Raw genomic sequence first — 24,163 nt, forward strand, 5'->3', positions numbered from 1 at the left:
TATTTTTAAACAAGGAAGTCATTTGTAATATAGCAAGCAGAAGAACTGATGCCTGGTGATACTGTCCGCTCAGAGAGGCTGGGGTCTTCTGTGTTAGATATTGTTCTGTATATGTGCTGACCACTTTTGGCTGTCACAGACCAGAAGAAGGTGGACCTGCTGTGTGTATTACACTGATGTAGAGCAGGAAACAGGACAATGTCATTTGGAACGCATTTAGCTTATTCACAGCCATGCTGCATAGTCCTGTTGTTTTAATTAGTGCTGGATTGACGTCCCTGGTAAAAGGGGAGAATTATGACAAGAGTCAAAGCTAGGTTTCACTTGTGGGAACTTTACTCGAGTGAGTTAAAAAATGTACCTTCCAATAGCACACATACAATAAGAGCACCTACCCTTGTCTTTTAACACTGTAATTCAATCACGAGACTCCTTAATTTCCACAATATCATTGACAAGATAGCTAAGACCTCACAGAATTACTTAACCAAAAACAAAGGCAACATTACACAATAGTATAATTGTTTGCATACACAAATACACGAAACGGCAGCAAGCGTGGCGCTTAACAAATGTAACAATAACGCACTCAATATTTCATAGAACCGCTTTAAAACACTCTTTAAACATGTTATGTTATGTTATAGTGGCCCGATTTGCTATGTTTTTGCACTATCTACATACCTGATAAAAGGGGAGAATTATGACAAGAGTCAAAGTTATATTTCAGTTGCGAACTTTACAAGCAAGTGCCTCGAAACCTGGAGGCGGGGCCTCATTCATTCCTATGAGAGCTGCTCATTGGTAGCCTAGAAATCTAGGCGCACCCTACCAGTAGCTAATTTAATTTGCAGCCAGGGTTCCGCCTAGAAACTCCTCGTTAGCTCGTGAGCTGCAAAATCCTAACTCTGGTTTGGCCAATCCCATCGTGTGATCGTCGGTGGGCAGGCTAAACATAATGACGACAGAGTGGCGACCATTCCACATGTAGTCCCTGCCAGTCTCTGCTACATGTAAATAAAGAAGATGGCTGCTGCTGGCGAACAGTAGTCTTTCAAATCGGTTTTTGGCCTCGAAGTTAAAGGATTTGGAGTTAAACTTTTCTTTGAAAAATGAACAGATAACGGCATGGAAGTCATTCCATTCTAAAGAAAGATGTTTTTGGAGTTTTACCAACCGGATATGGCAAAAAGCTGAATTTATCAGCTAGCTCCGCTGGTGGCCAAACGCATGGGACTCAGTGAAAACCCACTGGTGATTGTTGTCTCACCACTGACTGCGCTTATGGAGGACCAGGTAAACGAGGCTACCAAATTTGGACTCTCGGCCCTGCAACTTGGCAAAGTCGACCATCAGGACATTTGAAGCGCCGGTGCCAGTTGATATACAGGAGTCCTGAATCCTGGCTTCTTCCAAAACAATGGCGAGATATGTTGGCCACCAAGGTCTTCCAAGAAAACCTATTAGGGATTGTGGTCGATGAGGTTCATCTCACTTACAAATGGTATATATGTTTTAGCGATGAAGTAGATATTCAACAAGTAATCTGAATTGAATGATGTTGGGGGTACGCTACAACCAAAGCTACAGCAAACTATTCTGATGTTACACAGTTCTATGGGCATGGCTAGTGTGATGTCAGTAACCATTAGGAATCACTTCCGTGTCCATTAGCATTTTTAGGTCATGTAAACAACAATGGCTACAGCACAGGAACCGGTCACTTTTTATAGTGACAGCCTACTTCGCTGACATCCCAAAGTCTGTTCAGAAGGGTTTAAACTCCATCCATTCATCCATCCATCCATCTTCTTTCTTTCCGTCAGGGTCGCGGAGGTAACAGCTCCAGCAGAGAGCCCCAAACTTTCCTTTCCCAGGCCACATCAACCAGCTCTGACTGGGGGATTCCAAGGCGCTCCCAGGCCAGCGAAGAGATATAATCCCTCCACCTGGTCCTAGGTCTACCCCTCGGTCTCTTCCCAGCTGGACGTGCCTGGAACACCTCCCTAGGGAGGCGCCCAGGTGGCATCCTCACTAGGTGCCCGAACCACCTCAACTGGCTCCTTTCAACGCGAAGGAGCAGCGGTTCTACTCCGAGTCCCCCCGGATGACTGAACTTCTCACCTTATCCCTAAGGGAGATGCCAGCCAGCATGCGGAGAAATCCCATTTTGGCCGCTTGTATCCGCGATCTCGTTCTTTCGGTCATGACCCATCCTTCATGACCATAGGTGAGGGTAGGAACGAAAATGGCCCGGTAGAAAGAGAGCTTTGCCTTCTGGCTCAGCTCTCTTTTCGTCACAACGTTGCAGTAAAGCGACTGAAGTACCGCTCCCGCTGCTCCGATTCTCCGGCCCATCTCACGCTCCATTGTTCCCTCACTCGAGAACAAGATCCCGAGATACTTGAACTCCTTCACTTGGGGTAAGGCTTCATTCCCTACCTGGAGTGGACAGTCCATCGGTTTCCTGCTGAGAACCATGGCCTCAGATTTGGAGGTGCTGATCCTCATCCCAGCCGCTTCACACTCGGCCGCGAACCGATCCAGTGATTGCTCAAGGTCACAGACCGATGAAGCCATTAGGACCACATCATCTGCAAAAAGCAGAGGTGTAATCCTTAGCCCACCAAACTGCAGACCCCCTCCCCCACGACTACGCCTCAAAATCCTGCCCATGAATATCACAAACAGGATTGGTGACAAAGCACAGCCCTGGCGGAGGCCAACCCTCACCGGAAATCGGTCCGACGTGCTGCCGAGGACCCAGACACAGCTCTCGCTTTGAGAGTACAGAGATTGGATGGCCCTGAGTAGAGAGCCCCTCACCCCATACTCCCGTAGCACCTCCCACAGTATCTCTCTGGGAACCCGGTCATACGCCTTCTCCAAATCCACAAAGCACATGTAGACTGGATGAGCGTTACTCCCAGGCCCCCTCCAGGATCCTTGCGAGAGTAAAAAGCTGGTCCGTTGTTCCACGACCAGGACGAAAACCGTATTGTTCCTCTTCAATCTGAGGTTCGACAATCGGCCATACCCTCCTTACCAGCACCTTAGAGTAAACTTTCCCGGGGAGGCTGAGTAATGTGATGCCTCTGTAATTGGCACAAACCCTCTGATCCCACTTTTTAAAAAGAGGAACCACCACCCCGGTCTGCCACTCCTTCGGTACTGTTTCCGACTTCCACGCAATGTTGATGAGATGTGTCAACCATGACAGTCCCTCAGCACCCAGAGCCTTCAGCATTTCTGGGCGGATCTCATCCACCCCCGGGGCTTTGCCAATTGGAATTGATCCCCCTTCATACTCCAACTTCGCCTCTAACATACAGGGCGGAGTTGTTGGGTTCAGGAGTTCCTCAAAGTGTTCCTTCCACCGCCCTAACACACTATCAGTTGAGGTCAACAGTGTCCCATCCTTACTGTACACAGCTTGGATGGTTCCCTGCTTGAGGTGTCGGACGGTTTTACAGAACAACTTTGGTGCCGACCGAAAGTCCTTCTCCATGGCTTCTCCGAACTTCTCCTCGGCCACGGCTGAGGCTGCTGCCCTTCGGCTTCCCTGACCACCGGTGTCCACCAGGAGGTGCGAGGATTACCGCCCCTTGAGGCACCTAAGACCTTGAGACCACAGCTCCCCGCCGCAGCTTCGGCAATGGAGGCTTTGAACACCGCACACTCTGTTTCAGCCTGTCCCCAGCCTCCACAGGGATGCCTGAAAAGCTCCGCCGGAGGTGTGAGTTGAAGGCCTCCTGGACTTGGGATTCCTCCAGACGTTCCCAGTTCACCCACACTACACGTTTGGGCTTACCAGGTCTGTCCAGAGGCTTCCCCTGCCACTCGACCCAACTCACCACCAGATGGTGATCAATTGACAACTCCGCCCCTCTCTTCACCCGAGTGTCCAAAACATGCGGCCTCAGGTCCGATGATACGATAACAAAATCAATCATGGACCTTCTGCCTAGGGTGCTCTGGTACCACGTACACTTATGAGCATCCTTATGTTTGAACATGGGGTTATGGCCAATCCATGACTAGCACAGAAGTCCTCCCAATCACGCCCCTCCAAGAGTCTCCATCATTGCCCACGTGTGCGTTGAAGTCTCCCAGCAAGACTAAGGAGTCCCCTTCAGGAGCCCCATACAGGACTTCTTTCAGGGTCTCCAAGAAGGCAGAATACTCTGAACTGCTGTTTGGTGCATAAGCACACACAACAGTCAGAGTTTTCCCCCCCATGACCCGCAGGCGTAGGGAGGCAACCCTCTCTCGACTGGTTTAAACTCCAACAAAGCGGCACTCAACCGGGGGCTTGTGAGTATCCCCACACCCGCTCGGCGCCTCACACCTTGGGCAACTCCGGAGAAGAATAGAGTCCAGCCCTTATCCAGAAGTAAGGTTCCAGAGTCGACGCTGTGCGTAGAGGTGAGCCCCACCAGATCCAACTGGTAACGCTCCACCTCCCGCACAAGCTCCGGCTCCTTCCCCCCCAGAGAGGTGACATCCCACGTCCCCAAAGCCAGCTTCTGTTGCCTTAGTCTGGTCCGTCGAGACCCTCCGCTTTCACTGCCACCTTTCTGGCAGCGCACCCGACCCCATCGCTGTTTCCCGTAGGTGGTGGGCCCGCGGGACGGGGAAGCGGAGGTGTTGCCCAAGTTGCTTTTTCGGGCTGTGCCTGGCCGGGCCCCGTGGCAAGCCCAGCCACCAGACACTCGCTGACGAGTCCTCCTTCTGGGCCTGGCTCCAGAAGGGGACCGCAGGCTTCCTCCGTGCCGGGTATCCTCGCTTTCATGTGTGTTTGTCATGAGGTCTTTTGAACCAATCTTAGTCTGGCCCCTTACCTGAGACCAATTTGCCATGGGAGACCCTACCAGGAACACAAGGTTCCAGACAACAAAGCCCCCAGGTTCATCGGCGCACACAAACCTCTCCACCATGATAAGGTGCTGGTTTAAACTCATATAATTCAAATAGGGTGATATCAGTTAGCACAATGTCAGGTGGAAGTCTAACAGGTAAAGTCCACGCCTCAATGAAAAAAAAAGCTACGATGTTGAGGTGAGAAAGTAAGGGTGTTGATAGTGCTAGCTAACGGGGCGATGCTGACTTTTAGCCGTGTTGGGGTATGGTAAGGGTTAGCTAGCTTAGTTGTTTTCAGCGTAACATACAATTCTACACGTTTTGCTCATGTAAATAACGTTACAACACACCGGGAATGTCTTAGAAACATAGCTAGATAGGTTAGTGAATTCAGGGTTGGAAGCTAGCGCTACCTATCTAATGTAAACATAGGTTGTGCGTTGCTGATTGTCCTTTAGCTATCTTAGGGTTTGATGAGGGTTAGTTAGTTAAAATTATGTTAAGTTCTGTTCAAAGTTCATAGAAAAATGAACTTGTTCACTTCTTTTGAACTAGTTCATGCACAGCACTGTTAACATCTGACGTTTGGCTAGCTAGTAACCGCTAGTAGTAGAAACCATTAGAATGTTAACGAGTGGACACGGAAGTGGCTTCTTTTGATATGATGAGGTAGCGACTAGCCATCCCCATACGGCTCAGATGTTAAAGCCAGTGACATCACAGAACAATTAACTAATGGATAGTTTGAGTCAGACCTAAACATTTTTTGTTGTAGAATTTATTGTGCTACTTTTCCGTCGCTCTGACTACGTCACCTTCTTCGTTGTTCTAATTGGTTGTAGCGCTATCCTATTGCGTGGAGAGGGAATTTGAAAGACAACCGTTTATCCCGCCCCTCAGACTGAGCCCTGCCAATTCGCCTTTCACTAAGCCACACCCTAGAATGCAGACTGGCCAATCACAGCGGAGCCAACAACGGACTCCGACAAAGCTCTGACACTTTCATGACAGCGCTCTATTGACTTTGTCTCAGATTTTCGTTCTTTTAACACTGTCGTTTGTGGACTATAAGAAAGATATGGTTAAACGTTGTGCCTGGAGCACTTGTAAGACTGATGGTCGTTACCCAGAGAGGTTGGAGGGGGGTGTGCGTTTTTTCCCCTTCCCCAAACCAAAATCAAAGCCTGACGTCGCCTGTGGATTAAACTTTGTGGTTGTCTTCACTCTCAGCTGAACCCCTCAAGGATCGACGTGCACACTTGTGTGTGTTCTAAGTTAAGACTTTTGTCTTTAACCCTACAGTTAAGTTAAACTTTTCGGTATTCTGTGATTTCAATCTATTCATTTGGTTGTTGTATTGGTAGAAGATGGGTCGCCTTTTTGTGTCTGTCTTGGCCCTGGCCACAACGATTGCTGTCTCGGGCTGTGGTGTTACTTTGACACCTCTGGGTTTATGCCACTGTTGTGGTACGCTTGTGGAGGACTGTAGTTCTAGGCCTACAGACATGTTGGCGTTTTGTGTCTTACAGAGGTCCAGGGTATGGATAAGCCCGATGATGCAGAGCTAACGAAAGATCACCTCGTTAATTACTGCTAGCCTGCTAACGTTGCCTATTATGGTTATGATACGCTAGCATATAAGGCCATACAACGTTATAAGTGCTTTGTGCTTTTGCTTTATAATAACGACGATAATAGTGAATATCATATTCATATTGATATCATTTGTGCCAGCCTCCATCTGGATCATCAGCTGATGTGGCAACTCACTTTTTGATTGTGATCTATACACTATTGTCTCTATTTTGATCGCATTATGCTCATTTTGTGTTACCTTGATGTCCTGTATGTAACCCTCAAAGGCATACTGTGAACCTCTCTGCCTACTTCGGTCAGAAACAGCATTTGCTGCTTTGTAAAAAATGGACAGCAGTTCAGCTGGAAGAGCTGTCAAAAACGCCATGTTGAAAGTATGTTTGTCGGACTTAGCAACAATAACAAGGGGGGCAGGGCTTAGTGAAAGGTCAATTGTATGTGCCCAGACCAAACATCTTTTGCCAGGCTTGCTCATTGGTGCATGAAAACGAAATGGCCTGAGATTCTCGAGAGCAAAACCCATGATGCCTGGCTGTTGAGAGCATAGAGCATGCGCAGTTGAGTTTCCCCTTAAGCCCTGCCCCCAATCTCCCACTCTCGGCTCAATAGAATGAATGGAGAGAGAAAATAAAATTTTGATTCAGCTTTTAGCGCATTTTACAACTTTAACAACTTAAGGTTTTAATAACGACTATAAAAGGGTTCATTCTGGGTAGTTGATTTAGTTTTTAAAAAATTATCCACTGATTTACAGACGTGTCTGTCCCAATGTAAGTCAATGGGAAAAAGTATTTCTTGGCCGGGTGACGTCACGGACTAATACGGAAGTTGTAGTACCCGGAGAAGTCCGGAGCAATTCCCGGGGGCTTGCGCGGAACCCCCCAAATATGTGGCAAAGACAAAAACAAAAGCGACAAAGAGACAAAAGCAATCGATCTCCAGCTCCCAGATTAAGAATCAGAATGAGAATCAGAATCCCTTTATTGGTCCCACAGAGGGGAAATTTAAATTTGCAACAGCAACAACAGAGGCAAAGACAGCTTTACAAAAGAAAATATGCATTATAAAATATGAAGATAAAGAAAAACACAATTTACAAAATACACATCCTGTAGTGAGATATAGCAGCCAAGTAAATATTGCAGTTGTTAATAATGGCATATTTCTGTTTATATATTGCATATAAATTCTTATTGCACAACTAGTCCGTTTTTTGTTGTACGTATGGGGTCTACAAGGGGCCATGCTGGTTGTAAAGTCTGACGGATGTAGGAAGGAAGGACCTGCGGTAGCTATCTCTCCGTGAGACACCGCGGGCACAGCAGCCACTGCACAGTGCGGACAGGGTGTCTGGAGTCCTCTGGACACTTTGGAGGGGGTGGGACACATTTTCCAGCAGGGAGGACAGCTTAGCTGCCATTCTCCTGTCTCCCACCACCTCCACAGTGTCCAGAGGACACCCCATGACAGAGCTGGCCTTCCTTATCAGTCTGTTCAGTCTCTTCCTGTCAGCAGCCGAGATGCTACAGCCCCAGCAGACCACACCATAATGGATGGCTGATGCCACCACAGAGTCATAGAAAGTCTGAAGGAGTGCCCCCTGCACCCCAAAATACCTCGGTCTCCTCAGCAGAAAGAGTCTGCTCTGTCCTTTCTTGTAGAGAGCAGCACAGTTTTCGAACCAGTCCAGTTTATTGTTCAGATGAACACCCAGGTATTTGTAGGATTTCACAATCTCTATGTCCACTCCCTGGATGTTCACGGGTGTGTGAGGGGGGTGGGGTGTTGGCGCCGTCTGAAATCCACCACCAGCTCCTTGGTCTTCCCTGCGTTGAGCTGAGGGGGTTCTTCTGAGCACCAGAGGATGAAGTCCTGCGTCAGCTCCCTGTACTCGCTGTACTCCCTTTCGTCCTCGTTGGAGATGAGGCCGACAATGGCGGAGTCGTCAGAGAACTTCTGCAGCTGACAGGTCGTCGTGTTGTGAGTGAAGTCTGCAGTGTAGAGGGTGAAGAGAAACGGCTTGGCATCCATAGTGCAACTATATGTTGTAAAAAGAGCTAAATACAATAAATAAAAACAAAACAGCAACAAAAAAAAAGTATGTTAAATAAAGTACCTATAAGGAAATTATTCACTGTGAGTAGGCTATGAGCTGCTGTAACAGGCTGCCACTCCGTGCGGCGCCGAGTACGAAAGGATACTGTTGAGGCCATCTAGTCGATCACAGTTCAACAGATCACACGTCTCCAAAACTAACACACGCAAGCACAGACAGAATACCTTCTCATTCTTTCCAAACATCCTACAATTCAACTATATTACCATTTATATATAATAATTTTCCCCTTAACGAACTTTAACAACAAGCAATTAACTTTCTCTCCGGCTAGTAGCAGACTTTCAATGCTCCATACCAACCTTTTCACACCTGCACGATCCAACTCTGATCTAAACCCTGGTGACTCCTCGGTGTGTATTGATGCCGGGTTTCCTAGCTGACAAAATGTAAATGACAGCTTTGGAGTGATTTTTTTTTTTTATCCATCAAGGTGAGCTCTTTCTCTCAGCTTGTAGTCTTTGTGCTCAGCTACAGTAGGTGGAGCATGTCTCAAAGCAACCTCTGTGTTTATATATATACAGTAAGATGCATTTTTCAAAAATATCAGAGTGGCTTTCATAGTGTAAAGCCTGTGAGTTCAGTGATGTTTGCGAAGGAGGGCTGTCAGAATTCGATGTGGAAACCTTAATGTGTAAAAATAACCATGTGGATGAAGCAAGCGGACGTATTAGCACGAACTGCATGTATGGCACGGGAGACCACTGGACTTTAGGGAGACCCACTTGTTCTTAGGTGTGGGGAAAACAGAGGAAAGGCCTTTTGTCCAACTTTGCGTTACTTTCCTACGTTACACAGGAGTGAGAGATAGTGGTCAGGATCCCAGACAGTTGAGCAGTGATAAAGCTGCAGTATGACAGTGACAGAGAGAGGAGCGCAGCGGCTCTCTGTGACCGTGGCTTCCTACATGCTTTAGTGTCGGAAAATGGGCTGACTTCAGGCCGAATATTTGGTTATAGTCACAATCATGTTATGCTCTCTAATGTTTTCTGACTTAAGGGTTCATTTTGGTTATCGTCACAATGTCTCCAGACTTCAGAGGCTTTATGTTTCACGCAGACTTACAGCCTCTGGAGTTTTAATGTTGGCCACGGGGTTTGTGCAATAGGGTGTCAGTAAGTTGTCTGTGTATACGTGTGTGTATGATAATTGTGTACATGTCATGTAGGTCATGTGTGAATGTTGTCATTATCGTGAACTACAGTATGTCCAAAACAAATATCCTTACAAGGACAATAAAGTCTATCGTATTGTGTCTCTCACCAGTCAATTCAATAATTTTAAACTTGTGACATTGATCATTATTGTGAATAACGTGATGATTTCTCTAGTTTTGTTTGGAATGTTACCTGTGTGTTTCCTTTCAGGGAAAAGGCTGGGTTACACATTTGACAATAAGAACTTCCACAATGTGTCCCTGGGTCAGGGGCAGGAGGTGGTAGCTGAACAGGCCCTCCATCTGGCAGCTAGGAGCGGCCACTGGGTGATATTACAGGTATAAACACACACACACACACACACACACACACACACACACACACACACACACACACACACACACACACACACACACACACACACACTAATACCCCCTTTCATGTAATACAGTGTGCTGCTGTATGGTTCACATTCACCTCTCACACCAGCTTATTATATTTCTCCGGACAACAGTTATAGTGAGCTTAAGTTATAACACTAATATGAATGTGTGGTAGGCAGAGGGGGTAGATGTACTCAGATTTTGTACTTGAGTAAAAGTAGAAGTACTCAGATCTGGTACTTGAGTAAAGGTAGAAGTACTCAGATGTTGTACTTGAGTAAAAGTAGAAGTACTCAGATCTTGTATTTGAGCAAAAGTAGAAGTACTCATATGTTGTACTTGAGTAAAGTAGAAGTACTCAGATCTTGTACTTGAGTAAAGGTAGAAGTACTCAGATGTTGTACTTGAGTAAAAGTAGAAGTACTCAGATCTTGTATTTGAGCAAAAGTAGAAGTACTCATATGTTGTACTTGAGTAAAGTAGAAGTACTCAGATCTTGTACTTGAGTAAAGGTAGAAGTACTCAGATATTGTACTTGAGTAAAAGTAGAAGTACTCAGATGTTGTACTTGAGTAAAAGTAGAAGTACTCGGATCTTGTACTTGAGTAAAGTAGAAGTACTCAGATATTGTACTTGAGTAAAAGTAGAAGTACTCAGGTCTTGTAGTTGAGTAAAAGTAGAAGTACTAAGATATTGTACTTCAGTAAAGTAGAAGTACTCATATATTGTACTTGAGTAAAAGTAGAAGTACTCAGGTCTTGTACTTGAGTAAAAGTAGAAGTACTCAGATCTTGTACTTGAGTAAAAGTAATAGTACTCAGATCTTGTACTTGAGTAAAAGTAGAAGTACTCAGATCTTGTACTTGAGTAAAAGTAGAAGTACTCAGGTCTTGTACTTGAGTAAAAGTAGAAGTACTCAGATCTTGTACTTGAGTAAAGTAGAAGTACTCAGATCTTGTACTTGAGTAAAGTAGAAGTACCAGAGTGTAGAACACTCTGTTACAGTAAAAGTCCTGCATTCAAAATGTTCCTCCAGTAAAAGTAGAAAGTACTCTCATCTAAATGTACTTAAAGTAGCGACAGTAAAAGTAGTTATTGTTTGATTGGTGCCAGAATAATATCTCTGATATGTTTTATAATTATTGATCATTAAAGTGTTCTGAGCTGGTAAAGGTGCAGCTAGTTTGAATGGCTTTGTAGACTGCAGGGTAGCTGCTGAATTTACTCCAGGTGAACTAAAGTCTGATTTAAGGGCTGATTATATTTACCATCATTAATCCAGATCTGTAAAATAACTAAAGGGATTAAATACATGTAGTGGAGTAAAAGTACACCATGTATAAACAAATGGAAATACTCAAATAAAGTACAAGTATCTCAAGATTGTACTTAAGTAAAGTGCTTGAGTAACTGTATTTAGTTACTTCCCACCTCTGGTGATATGTATGACTTTCAACTTTCTGGCTCGCACTGAATTGTCCGTTCAGTGTCCATTGCCCATTTACATTCCACAAAAGGGGAAAAACACATTTCTATATTTTGAGGTGGGATTTCTTTAAGCTGTGTAGCTTGTGAATGAGGTGCATTATCAATGTGTTTTTTTGTGCTCACTGAGATGTTTGCTTTCCTCCAATCTGCATGAAAGAGTGAATTAAAATTTCTGCGGAAATGTTCTAACGTCAGGACATCATCTACACGGTATCTGTTGTCCTTTCATCAGGAGAGCAAAGCCGGCGATTGAATTTTAAGTGAAAACCTTTGTGGAATTGTAATGGCTTGGTAGATACTGTATGAAGCGAAGGCCGGTGGGATAGGCTTTCCTGTTAATAATCACAACTGGTAATAAAAATAAATATAGAGGTTTGGACACCATCACTCTGTTCCCCATACCCAGGATAGCAAAGACAAGCAGTTGTTTAATTACCTTTGCATACAACTCACGATGAATATGCTTAAAATGCCCCCGACCACAAAGCTTCCACTCACTTCATCACCCTCTCTGTGTCTGCCCTCTGCTCATGGATTCACCTGCAGTCATCCTCCTGATTTATCTTTGTGACCTCTCATTCCTCTACATCACTGTCATACATTCCTCTCCTCTTTACCAACATCAAAGTCAATGTCCACTTTATTGTCAAAGTTTCCACATGTGTTATACATACAGAAAATTGAAATACCGTTTCTGGCAGTCCCACAGTGCAAATATAAACAAGAACATATAACATAAAAAGATAAGAGCTTCGAAAAAAAAAGGGGGGGGGGGGGGGGGAGTAAAACGGGGTATACAAAAAAAAACTAAAGTACATTTTCAGTAGCAGCAGAGAATAGAAAGTGACTGGCGCTGGATGAGGGACGGGTGTGTGAGGGAGGGGGATTAATGTCCTGGTACATTTCCATTGAGGCTGTGGGGAAAGGTGGGTGGGACAGAGGGCGGAGAGGTCAGGTGAGAGATGGGAGCGGGGGTAGAGGGAGATGAGAGAGGGGGAAAGAGGGAGGGACGGAGAGAGGGGGAGCGAGAGGAGAGAGGGAGGGAAGGAGGGAGGGAGGGAGGGAGGAGAGAGAGACAGGAAGGGAGAGAGAGGATTGAGGGAGGGACGGAGGATAGAGAGCGAGGGAGGGAGGGAGGGAGAGAGGGAGAGAGTTCAGCATCCTGACCGCCTGGTGGAAGAAGCTGTTCCTCAGCCTGGTGGAGCTCGAGCGGAGGCTGCGAAACCTTCTCCCTGAAGGCAGGAGGCTGAAGAGGCATCCTCCCTTCCTCCCACCTTTTAAGCTAACCTGATTTTCATTTAATCAATCAATCAATCACAATACTAATACATTTTTGGTGTACTGTCGCCCTTCCCCACCATTTCGTCTCACGGTCCACCTTCACTCTCCTGCTGCCGACCTGGCTCCATGAGGGAGTGCTGGGTCATCGGTCACCCACCCACAGTCACCCCCCCCCAACTCGCCCCCCTGAGACAGTCATTACAGCAGCTAGGCTACTTTAATTTTGCTTTCTTATTTCATTCCCTGCATTCCCTCATATAATTGCAATAGGCAGACTAATAATGAGCAAAAGGCTTGAGGAAGGTTCATCTCAGTCGTATGCATCACTGTTTCTGTCCCCTGTGTGTTGTCTGCAGCATAATTCTGTATTTGCTTGTGTTTTCTACGGCACCACTTTACCCTTCAAAACAGACAGACCATGGCAAACATCAGAAAATGTCTAAGGACATATGATTTAAACGTAAATCGGAGAGCGGACTATTCTGCATACCTGTGAATTCATCCCCATTATTATTTACCTCAGCAGGGTCCCATCGGCCCCTCCGTCCTGCTGGCTGTCTGCATCAGTCTGCAGCCTCTCACTGCAGGGTGCTGGAGCCCAGCTGTGCAGCTCTCTTCGGTGCTGCGTCTTGACGAATGTGTGTGGAGGAGAAATGCTGTGTGTGTGATCTGCATGTGTTTGTATCTGCTGTTTAGGAGTCAGCGTGTGTGTGTGTGTGTGTGTGTGTGTGTGTGTGTGTGTGTGTGTGTGTGTGTGTGTGTGTGTGTGTGTGTGTGTGTGTGTGTGTGTGTGTGTGTGTGTGTGTGTGTGTGCGTGCGTAAAGACAGTTTGACGTGCCATTGCGCTTTCTTGCCCTCAGGTTGTGTGTGATAGTAATGCATCAAAGAGCTTGCCAATGGTGTCTTCTAATGGCTTTTAGGTTCAACTTTTGTATTATTATGTAAATAGGAGAGTCTTTGATGCAGTATCAGCGCAGTCATCAGAGGGCTGGAAGGCCCTTATCCAGGAGACGTTGGGGGAGCACAAATGTTGCACCTGGAACTTAATTAACCAGCCTTAAAATAAAACAGTGGCTGCTCCTCTGTCTTGTTTGTCTTTGTCAACCCGCTGGTTTCTCTCTGTGAGCGTTTGGGCTCACACCTACGTTCCCAATGATGGAAGGACCACACCCCGCTGCCACATACCCCCACCGCCCGGCTCAGGCCGGGACCGCGCCGGCCGAAAGCCGACTCCTCCCCCCCTCCGCCAAGCGAGAGAGGAAATCAGCCACGACCATCTGGCTACCGGGCCTGTGGAATACCTTGAAGCTGAAAGGCTGTAATGCCAGATACCACCGAGTGATCCGGGCGTTGGCATCCTTCATGTGGTGGAGCCAGTGGAGCGGGGCATGGTCCGACCAGAGGGTGAAAGGACGCCCCAGGAGGTAGTAACGCAAGGTGCCGACCGCCCACCGTATGGCGAGGCACTCCTTTTCCACCGTACTGTACTTCACCTCCTGCTGAGCGAGCTTACGGCTGATATACAGTACGGGGCGGTCGACCCTCTCCACCTCCTGGGAAAAAACGGCCCCCACCCCACTGTTCGAGGCGTCGGTCTGCAAAACAAAGGGGAGAGAGAAGTTAGGTGTGTACAGCAGTGGCTTTCCACAGAGGGTTTTCTTAACCTTCTCAAACGCCAGCTGGCACCGCTCCGTTCACTGGACCGGATCTGAAGCACCCTTTCGGGTCAAGTCGGTCAAGGGACTGGTCAGCTCAGAAAAGGACGGAATGAACCGCCTGTAGTAGCCGGGCAGCCCCATGAACCTCCTGACCTCTTTTTTCGTCTTGGGCACCGGACAGGCGGAAATGGCGGCTGTTTTTCTACCTGTGGCCTTACCTGCCCGCCGCCCAAGTGGTACCCCAGATACCGTACCTCCCTCCGCCCAACCGCACAGTTCTTTGGGTTGGCCGTGAGCCCGGCCTGCCTCAGGGACTTGAGCACTGCCCCCACCTGCTGCACATGCTGCTCCCACATCTCACTGTGAATTATAACATCGTCCAAGTAGGCAGCAGCATTTGCAGAGTGGGGAGGCAGGACCCGGTCCATGAGCCGCTGAAAGGTGGCTGGGGCCCCGAACAACCCGAAACCACCACCGCTTCACATCCGCGCGAATGCCCGGCCAATAAAATCGGGCCATTATCCGGTGTAATGTTTTGTCTTACCCTAGATGACCTGACATGGGGTTGTAATGAGCCGCCTGGAAAACCATTTCCCGGCGGCTTCTTGGCACCAACATTTGGGTGTGTAACTCTCCTGTCTGTGTGTCACGGCTCACACCGTACAGCCTGTTCCTAATCACCGTAAAGTATGGGGGTGAGTGAGTGCTGCATTCGGGTGCAGCTGGGAGCCATCAATACTCACCACCTGGTCGAATGCGTGCTGGAGGGTCTCATTCCTTGACTGCTCGAGTGGGAAATCCTCCACTGGAACCACCGGCGGAACCAGAGGGCCCTCCCGGGCCCCCTCTCCGGCCCCTCCGTGTCCGATTCCCCCTCGACGTCTTCAGCAGCCTCCGACTCTCCACTCAATACAGCACACAACTCACATTTCCCTGCCGTCCGTGAACGCACCCCCATAGCTCCCGCCAGTTTACCAAACCCTGGCCAATCCGTTCCCAAAATTAGGGGGTGCGTAAGGCGAGTACTAACTCCAGCCCTGACTCTATGCTTTTTGCCCCTAAAGGAAATTTCCAGCGTCCCCTCCGGGTAAAAGGTGAATATCCCCATGCACACACCTTACCTTCACCCACAATGCTTCAATCAATGCCCCCGGCCGAACCAAGCGCTGGTGGATCATCGTTTGATTGGTCCCGGTCCCGGAATCGACCTCCCGGGTGGACGGATGCTGCAGCAGCTCCCGCAGGAGAGCACGATCCTCGCGCTGGGTCGCCGCTAACTCCAGGAGAGCCTCGCTCTGCCGCCGCTGGAGACGGCTGTGGCTATCCTGCAGTGCCGCGAGGCTCTGGAGAGCCTGCCCCAGCGGGCTCGGGGGGTTCTGGCCTTACATCAGGTCCCAGTTCAGGCGCCACTGTGAGCGTTCGGGCTCACAGCTACGTTCCCAATGATGGAAGGACCACTCGGTACTTTGAAGCACAATGTAATCTTTATTAGGGAACAGTACTTTCGCAATGGTACTGGCGGTTAGTGGCTCTCGTCCTGCGGGCGAGGGGAAACAGTCCTCACTCTGGCCCCCGTTTACTGCAACAGAACAGAACCAGGTTACGACCATGACTTTAATCAGTGCCTGATTACCTGATCCCGATCAGCTGTCTGGCCTCCGGCTGAGCCACTCCTACCACTCCAGCAGCCGGCGCCCTAACCACACCCCTAACCACACTCACTCTCTCTTTCTCGACTCCCCCCCCCGCCCCCGCCCCTGTTGTCCCCCTCTCAGCCAGAGGATGAATGGTTTCATTACAGTTTGGAAACAGTCTCTGAATTCTCTGTTGGCTCTCTTTATTGCCAAACTATTTACATGCCAAGAGGAATGGTTGATGTAAAAGCACTTGAATTTAGACTTTTAATTTTTATCATTCGTTATTCTCTAAAGCATCCTAACTCCTCTAGAGTAAACTAACTTATCCCTTACTTGAGCCATCATAAGGAAGATTAAATATGAAGAGCAAAGGGAATGAGAGAGTAAAGAGGCTTATGAATTAATGACTGCAGTTATTAGTGCTGTAATTAGATTTGGGGAATGGGCAGTGCTGCATGGTGAGATGTGGGCGGCTCACTCCTTCACAGGACATCCTGTAAGTGTCAGGGCAGTTGAGTTGGAAAATTGAGCTCATCCATGCTTGCGTGATAGTACAAGACAGCTCCACGGCCTGCAACACACTGAGAGATGAATATGCAGAAAAGTCAGGCTGAAGTTCCGCTGGAGAGGACGCTTAATGTCACCAACCTACAATTGGCTTTCAAGTGCTGTGTACCATTTAATTTGGCGCCACATCAAAGTCACAGTGAAGGGACGAGGTTATGCATCATTGTAATTGCATAACCAAAATGCAATATACTGGCAAATCCAACTGATGTACCATATAAAGCTATTTTGTGCTGTTGATTAACTCAGCCTTTCACAAATATCCAGCAGATTAGGCTCTACCGCTAATTAACCCAACATGCCATCCTAATTTTTCCTGTAGAATATCCACTTGGTGGCTCGCTGGCTGGGAACTTTAGAGAAACTTCTGGAGCAGCACGCTGAGGGAAGCCACGAGAACTTCAGGGTGTTTGTGAGTGCTGAGCCCTCCTCCAGCGCTAAGGGCCACATCATCCCGCAGGGCATTCTGGAGAATTCCATCAAGATCACCAATGAACCGCCAAGTGGCATGCAGGCCAAGTTGCACAAGGCCCTGGATAACTTCAACCAGGTAATCTGATGTCTCTCCTGAAGGTCTTTAGTGGTGGTGGAAACTCACACCAATGCCTGGGCCAAGAAAATCCAAACAGCCGTAACTCTGATACACTGCTGCCTACTGGTTATTTGTCATTTTTTGTAATTCCTATGTATGTACAGAATGTGTTTTAATATACTTATTTGAAAGGGCCTTTTTGATATTAAAGGTTCCATCTAATACCACTGGTTTCCTAACGTTACTATTTCCTGTTGTTACCTTTAAAGGAGATCAGGTATGTTAGGATGGCTTCCCCCAGAGGAAATCAAGATTGAGTGGCAGTTGAAACCAGCCATGCCGGTTTCACTCCAGATTTCTAATCAAGTTGCCAATTTGAGAGTTACCAGATGGGGAAAGTCACCTTTACTCACTCTGGAATTACCTGAGGGCCATGGAGGACAGATTTAAACGTAGTTTCTCTGAGCGTTTGTGTGGCTGTAGGGGACACATTGGTATGTAACGTGAGGAGAGATCACAACATGCAGGAGCCTCTCTGCTATCACGTCTCTATCTACACCTCCCATTACCTTAGTGCTGCCCCCCCATGCACCTCTATCCACATCATGTCCAGTCCGCTCTTTAGCTTGCTGATGTCTATCTGCCTGATAGCTGCAAAGTGCTTGTGAGCCCTGTGCATGCACACCAACAACAGGGTCCACTGAGGTAATTATGGGGGAATATTCCATGCATGTTTACTCAGTGAAGGCTAATCAATGTTAGGCTAAGTCTCTGTAATAGCCCACCCACGTGGCTAAAGCCATCGCTAAGCCAGAGAAGTAATAGTTGCTTTGCTCATGACTTTTTCAGTACAGCTCTACCACTATTTCCTCCCCAGACGCCGGTAGAAGTCAATCTGGGCTGAAGTGAGGGTCGGGCACTGTATTTTAGTTTGAACTATGATAGCATTTGAATAAATGTGGTAAATAATATGTCGGGGATCGGGCTTCCCTTGTTTGTTATAATGTTATTTATCAAATGTTGTGGCTACTGCCAACCCACAGGCTGATCTGGTACCTCTGTCATGTCACAGATAACGAGGTGTGTTTTTCAGTGCTTGTGCATGCTGCTGTGTGTTTGTGTGTCCTCCTCTCTGCCAGCTGACTGGATGTAGTTCCTCTCCACAGGTCATGAATAGGGAGGCTATGCATCTCTGTGTTCAGCAGAGGAGCACTGTGCAGAATATTAACTCAAGCTCCAAGTGTGTGTGTGTGTGTGTGTGTGTGTGTGTGTGTGTGTGTGTGTGTGTTATAGTGGAGCAGATAACATCATATTTTCAGAGGAATCGTTCAAATGGTGATACAAGCACCAAAATTGGCACAGATACTCCTTAGACATTACTCATTTCAAAAAGTATGCGGGCCACTTGAAATTCAAGATGGTCGCCCATTTTCAAGATGGCCGCCATAAGCAGTAATAAATATGCACAGAACTGGCCAATTTGGATGATTCTGACATCAATATATAAATGTTTTACCATGTAGAATCCAAATCCGGGACTCTTTAACCTATCAAAATCTTACTTTTGCCTTAATCTGACTTTAGATAAAAAATAATCCACTATGTTGGCTCACGGGCTAAACCAGGTGAGGGTCTCTGTGTGTGATTAAGCATTTCAGACTCTAACACATTGTGCATGAAGACAGCACCCACAGCTGATTGATGTGGAACATATCCCAGGAATGAGAACTGAATTGGATGCACCCCCGGTGAGGGGGGAGAGAGAGTCAGAAAAGAGTGGCTGTCAAGGCACAGCCAGGGCACACTGGTGATATCACACTGCAAACAAACTTCGAAGAACCAGCCGTGAGGGTCTGGAGTCTGAGTGCTTCTTTTGTGAACAAAAAGAGCCAGCATCAGAACTGAGACATGCCATGACCATGAAGCTTATCAAAATACTCAATGACTGTGCTAAAACTCTAAATGATGGAAGACTCCTGAAAGTACTGAGTGGTGGCGATGTCATAGCACAGGAGCTCAAGTATCATGCTGCATGTTTGACATCCCTCTACAACAGAGAGAGAGCCTACCTGAGAAATGTTGAAAAGAGTGAGCAGAGACAGCAAAGGCATTTTCAGAACTAGTAACCTACATAGTGGAGACCAAATTAAGTTCTGAGGGACCTGCAATATTCAGACTTGCAGATATGGTAATCCTGTACAAACTGCGTCTAGAACAGCTGGGTATGGAGACACCGGATGTTAACGCCACCAGACTGAAGGACACACTGTTGGCTGAAATACCTGAGCTGGAAGCTCACAAGAAGGGAAGAGATGTCCTGCTGGCTTTCCAAAATGATGTAAGCTTTGTCCTGTTACAAGCCTCTGACTATAGTGATGCTATGACACTTGCCAAAGCAGCCAAGATATTGAGGAGACACATGCTAGACCACAAGTTTTCCTTTGATGGAACCTTCCATGAGGGATGTATTGAGAATGCGATTCCACCCAGTCTTCTTCAATTTGTAGGCATGATTGAACACTGGGCTGACATCAAATCACAACTGAGATTCGATGCCTCCAAGTCAGACCTTGCAATTGCACAGCTCCTGCAGTACCACTGCAACACAAGACACAAGGAAGGAGCATCGACTCACAGGCATTCCAAAGATCGGGAAACACCATTCCCCATCTACATGGGAATGTCAATATATGCCAAGACTAGGAAGAGGATGCTGGGGACAATGCTTCATGAACATGGCCTTAGCATTTCATATGACAGAGTACTGGAAATATCTGCGCAGCTTGGAGATGCAACGGTTAACAAGTACAGAGAGGATGGGGTAGTCTGCCCACAAGTTCTGAGGAGAGGGTTCTTCACCACAACAGCCATGGACAACATTGACCACAACCCCACTGCAACAACTGCAACAATCTCTTTTCATGGCACCAGCATCTCAGCTTTCCAACATTCAACCAAAGACAACCAGAGTGAATACCGTGAACCTGTGAGACTTGGAGAGGAGAAGGTCAAGACAGTTCCAGAACTGCCTGACTCCTTCGCCAATATACGCCCAGCCTTCTTCACCAAGAAGAAGCCTTTTCCTCCACATAGCCGTCCTGTGCAGACACCGGACATCCAGATACCACTCTGTTAGGACCACAACTGGCAATGGAGTATGAGTGGCTGGAAAAGTCAATGCAACTGAAGAGACAGATGGGGCAGTGAACATGACCTGGCCAGCCCACCATGCTTCCAAGAAGAGAAGCCCTGAAGCTGAGGTTAGCATAACACCACTACTACCTCTCTTGCGAGACCCAGCCCACTCGGTTGCTACCATCAGACATGTCATGGACAAAGTCAAAGGGACTGTATCTTTCCTGAATCCAGGTCAGATACCTGTCATGACTGCCGACCAGCGAATATATGCATTGGCAAAGCAAATCCAGTGGCACTGGCCTGAGCAGTATGGTGAGGATAAGTTTTTCATAATGTTTGGAGGCCTACACATTGAGATGGCTGCACTGAAGTCAATTGGAACACTTCTACAGGAGAGTGGTTGGACAGGAGCCCTGGTGGAGGCAGGGGTGGCTTCCTCTGGGACTGCAGAATCAGGGCTCGAAACTAACTTTTTTCCTCAGTGTCCCACAACTGTCCCGAATTCTACTTTGTACTGTCCCGGATATAACCAGCAGTGTCCCAAATTTAAATTTGTATCGTTGCCCCCCTAGTTATGCAGAATACATATAATTTGATACTTTTTTTGTCACTTAATCATCACACCATGGACTCTGGTCCACCATATAAGTTTAAAATACTTATGATTATTAGTCTGATCTGTTGCCTCTCCTAGAGTAGAAGGGAAGAGAGTTGTTTTAAGACATGTTTCTATTGTTTCTCCATATCCAGACTAATTTATCATTGTCATGTCAACATTGAAGAATTCTGATTTGTATTTTTCAATTCAATATGGTCTCTGTGTTTTATGATCGGAACCCTCTATCTGGCAATAAAAGTGGTATGAATGATAATCAAAAAACAGAAGTTCCATAATACAGTTTAATAAATGCATGTTTTCAGTTGTAATTACAAGTCAGTAGTACTATAAGAATATAAATTGATCTTCTATCATCATTCAATGTCAATCATCTTGCTCTCACTCATTCACCCACCCACCCTATGGCGTTATTTTTGTGCCTCTGAGTGCACGCGCTGTCTCTCTCCCTCTCTCAACCTCTCCACCCTGTGTGCGCTCAAGTTTGCCAATATATTTTTCTGTGCTCAAAATGTTTAATTGCGCGCTCAGGATAGAGGCACAAAAATAACGCCATACCACCCCACCAGATCTCCCCCTTCACATTTACTCTGCGTCATTAAACATAGGTCGTCGTGTTCTCTGGCTATTTTGCCACCACTTCTCAACTGCCTGCTCTGCATTATATTCCTCAACCTCAGGGCCATGCAGAGATATACGGAGGAGGGAATTTAGCATTTTGTTAGAGAACGATCCTCTCCAGTCAGACTTGATCCTTTTCATGCAGGAGAAGCCTCTCTCACAGCATGATGTTGACATCGGGAACACAAGCAGTATCTCTACGATCATCTGCATGTGGGGAAACTGTTCAGGCCTCCCTATGGCACCTTGCAAAAGTCTCTGCCATAACACCTGAGACTGAAGATGCCTGAAGTGTCGATGCACTAGTACCTTTAGGTCAAGCCACTCCTGTTTCGCTTCTTGAATTGATCTGAAGTCCTCACATGCTTCAAGAACTCCCTTAAAGTGAGAGACAAAAGTCTCAAGATCAGCCAGGCCAAAGGTAGCCAGGTCAGTGATGTCCTCTGGCCAGTTGCTAAGGTCAAACATGGTAGCAGCAGCTTTAAAGACACCATCATCAAGGTTGCCAAACCGTGTGGTGACGTAGTCACAGAAGCCATTGATAAGTTTTTCTTTCACTTTGTGGAGGTTGTCATCATCCACTTGTTTCCTGTTGAGCTGTACATCAGAGTACATGTTTCCAGGAAAGGGCCCCACTTCATCCAGGAACTGCTTCAGATGCTGGCCTGGGACTGTCTGAAATACACGATAAAATAAAAAAGTCTTTCATTGTCACAATCACTAAACATTTATTTAACATTTATTACAAAAGTGGTGAAATGCAACATTTGTATGAGCATTATAATCTTAGTCATTTTGATATTTTTCTACAGCATTATTTTAGTCTTTGGTTTCAACAGATATACACGTATTTTTTTCGGCCTGTTAGGGGAGCCCTGATCCCAAAAAATGCAGACATGCACAATGGTCAGGTCAGTTCGTTCTTGTTAAAGACACGTTCGATCGAACTGCCTGTTCGTGAACGTGCCATCACTAATGCACATTGTAGCCTTGCTTTTGCGGGCAAAATCTACTGGGGCTAGGCACAAAAACAACTGGAACATTACTCTCTCTTAACATGACACATTATTCTCATACCAAAGTTGATTGACGAACTAAAATTACCTTGCGACCCCCTTTCTAATCGTCACCCAATCTGACTGACGTTCTTGACCAAAAAAACCCTCATGGCTCATGGACTAAAAAAAGAATGATTAGCTAACTGCCTTACGTTTTTGCAGCTAAAGATTTTAGCCTAGTCACTGACTGGCTGACAAAGAAAATACAAAAATGATAGGCTACACCTCTTATTCTGGTCAACTGTATTTCACATCATTTTCACAAACTTCAAAAGAATATGAGACCGCATTTTAGGACGTTTATATGCATTGTAAGGCACACTTCAGTTGCTAGCGTTAGCTATTGCTGAGCACTAGCTAGCGTAGCTAACATTGACACTTAAGACAACTAACTTACCACAGTGGAAGACGATGAATCATGACCAGGACTTGGGATGTCTTCGTTTCGGGAGTCGGCAGTATCGGGGCTTGCATCAGGGGGCTTTTTATTCAACCACCTCAGCATTTCTTTCTTCTTTTGTTTAACTGTCGTTGATGACGGTGTATTCTCTCGCTCTATGAACGTTGCAGTGGCGCGAATCTAGCTAGCAGCAGTCAGCGGCAGAGTGGATGACGTAGAATTTTCACCGTTCACACGTTTTTATTAAATTATTCAAACCGAAAAAGATACTCATATTTAATGACTTTGCAAATAACACCAATTTCCAAGTTTACTTAGAATTTTTTTTCACTGTCCCGAAATAGTCCCAGACAAAATATATTTGTGTCCCAGTAGGAATTTTTATGGTCCCCGGGACATCGGGACATCGTTAATTGCGAGCCCTGTGCAGAATCTTTCCTATCAGCAGCAAGCCTCATTAAGACATGCCAGGCCCACCAGATAACAGCATGCAGTCTCTACCAGCTGTTGAAGGTAGCCTACAATTACTATTGCACTGAGGCAGCTGACAACTCTGAGGAAGTGCTATGCTTTGATGCTTGGTGTGATAGTCGCAAGCTTCAAAGTCCGCAGTTTCAGTTCTGGAGTTTGGTGCTGTCCATGGAACTGGCGATCCTACTACTGATCCAAGCAGTCAGGGAAGCCAACTTCAACCTGTACGGCCAAGCATTGACTGAGCTCATCCCATACTTCTTTGCCAACAACAACACTAACTATGCACGCTGGCTCCCCATCTATCTCCGAGACATGGTGACCCTCAAAGAGAAACATCCCCAGCTGGCCAAGGAGTTTGCGAGTGGAAAGTTTGTTGTTCACCAGTCAAGGCGAGAGTTCTCTGCAATGGCTATTGACCAGGCTCATGAGCAGTCAAATGCTGTTATCAAAGCTGACGGGGGAGCAGTTGGTATAACTGAAGATCCCTCAGCACTGAGGAGCTGGATGATATCTGGTCCTCAAGTCTGCCACCTGGTTTCACAGTGCGGGGCAGCATCTGAAGACAAGGAGGCTGCAGAACA

The 24,163-nt window shown here is 46.7% G+C and overlaps 1 protein-coding gene across 1 annotated transcript in view; it reads left to right on the forward strand.

The window, feature by feature from the left end:
• The window catches only part of LOC134871300 (dynein axonemal heavy chain 9-like), a 266,267-nt gene that overhangs the window by 221,376 nt on the left and 20,728 nt on the right, over positions 1-24,163 (forward strand). The window contains exons 70-71 of the mRNA XM_063894016.1: positions 9,940-10,067; positions 17,066-17,293. Coding sequence (XP_063750086.1) covers positions 9,940-10,067; positions 17,066-17,293 — 356 coding nt within the window. The remainder of the gene's footprint in view (positions 1-9,939; positions 10,068-17,065; positions 17,294-24,163) is intronic.

Source organism: Eleginops maclovinus, chromosome 10 (assembly GCF_036324505.1).
Source record: "Eleginops maclovinus isolate JMC-PN-2008 ecotype Puerto Natales chromosome 10, JC_Emac_rtc_rv5, whole genome shotgun sequence".
In the NCBI taxonomy this organism is placed as follows: Eukaryota; Metazoa; Chordata; class Actinopteri; order Perciformes; family Eleginopidae; genus Eleginops; species Eleginops maclovinus.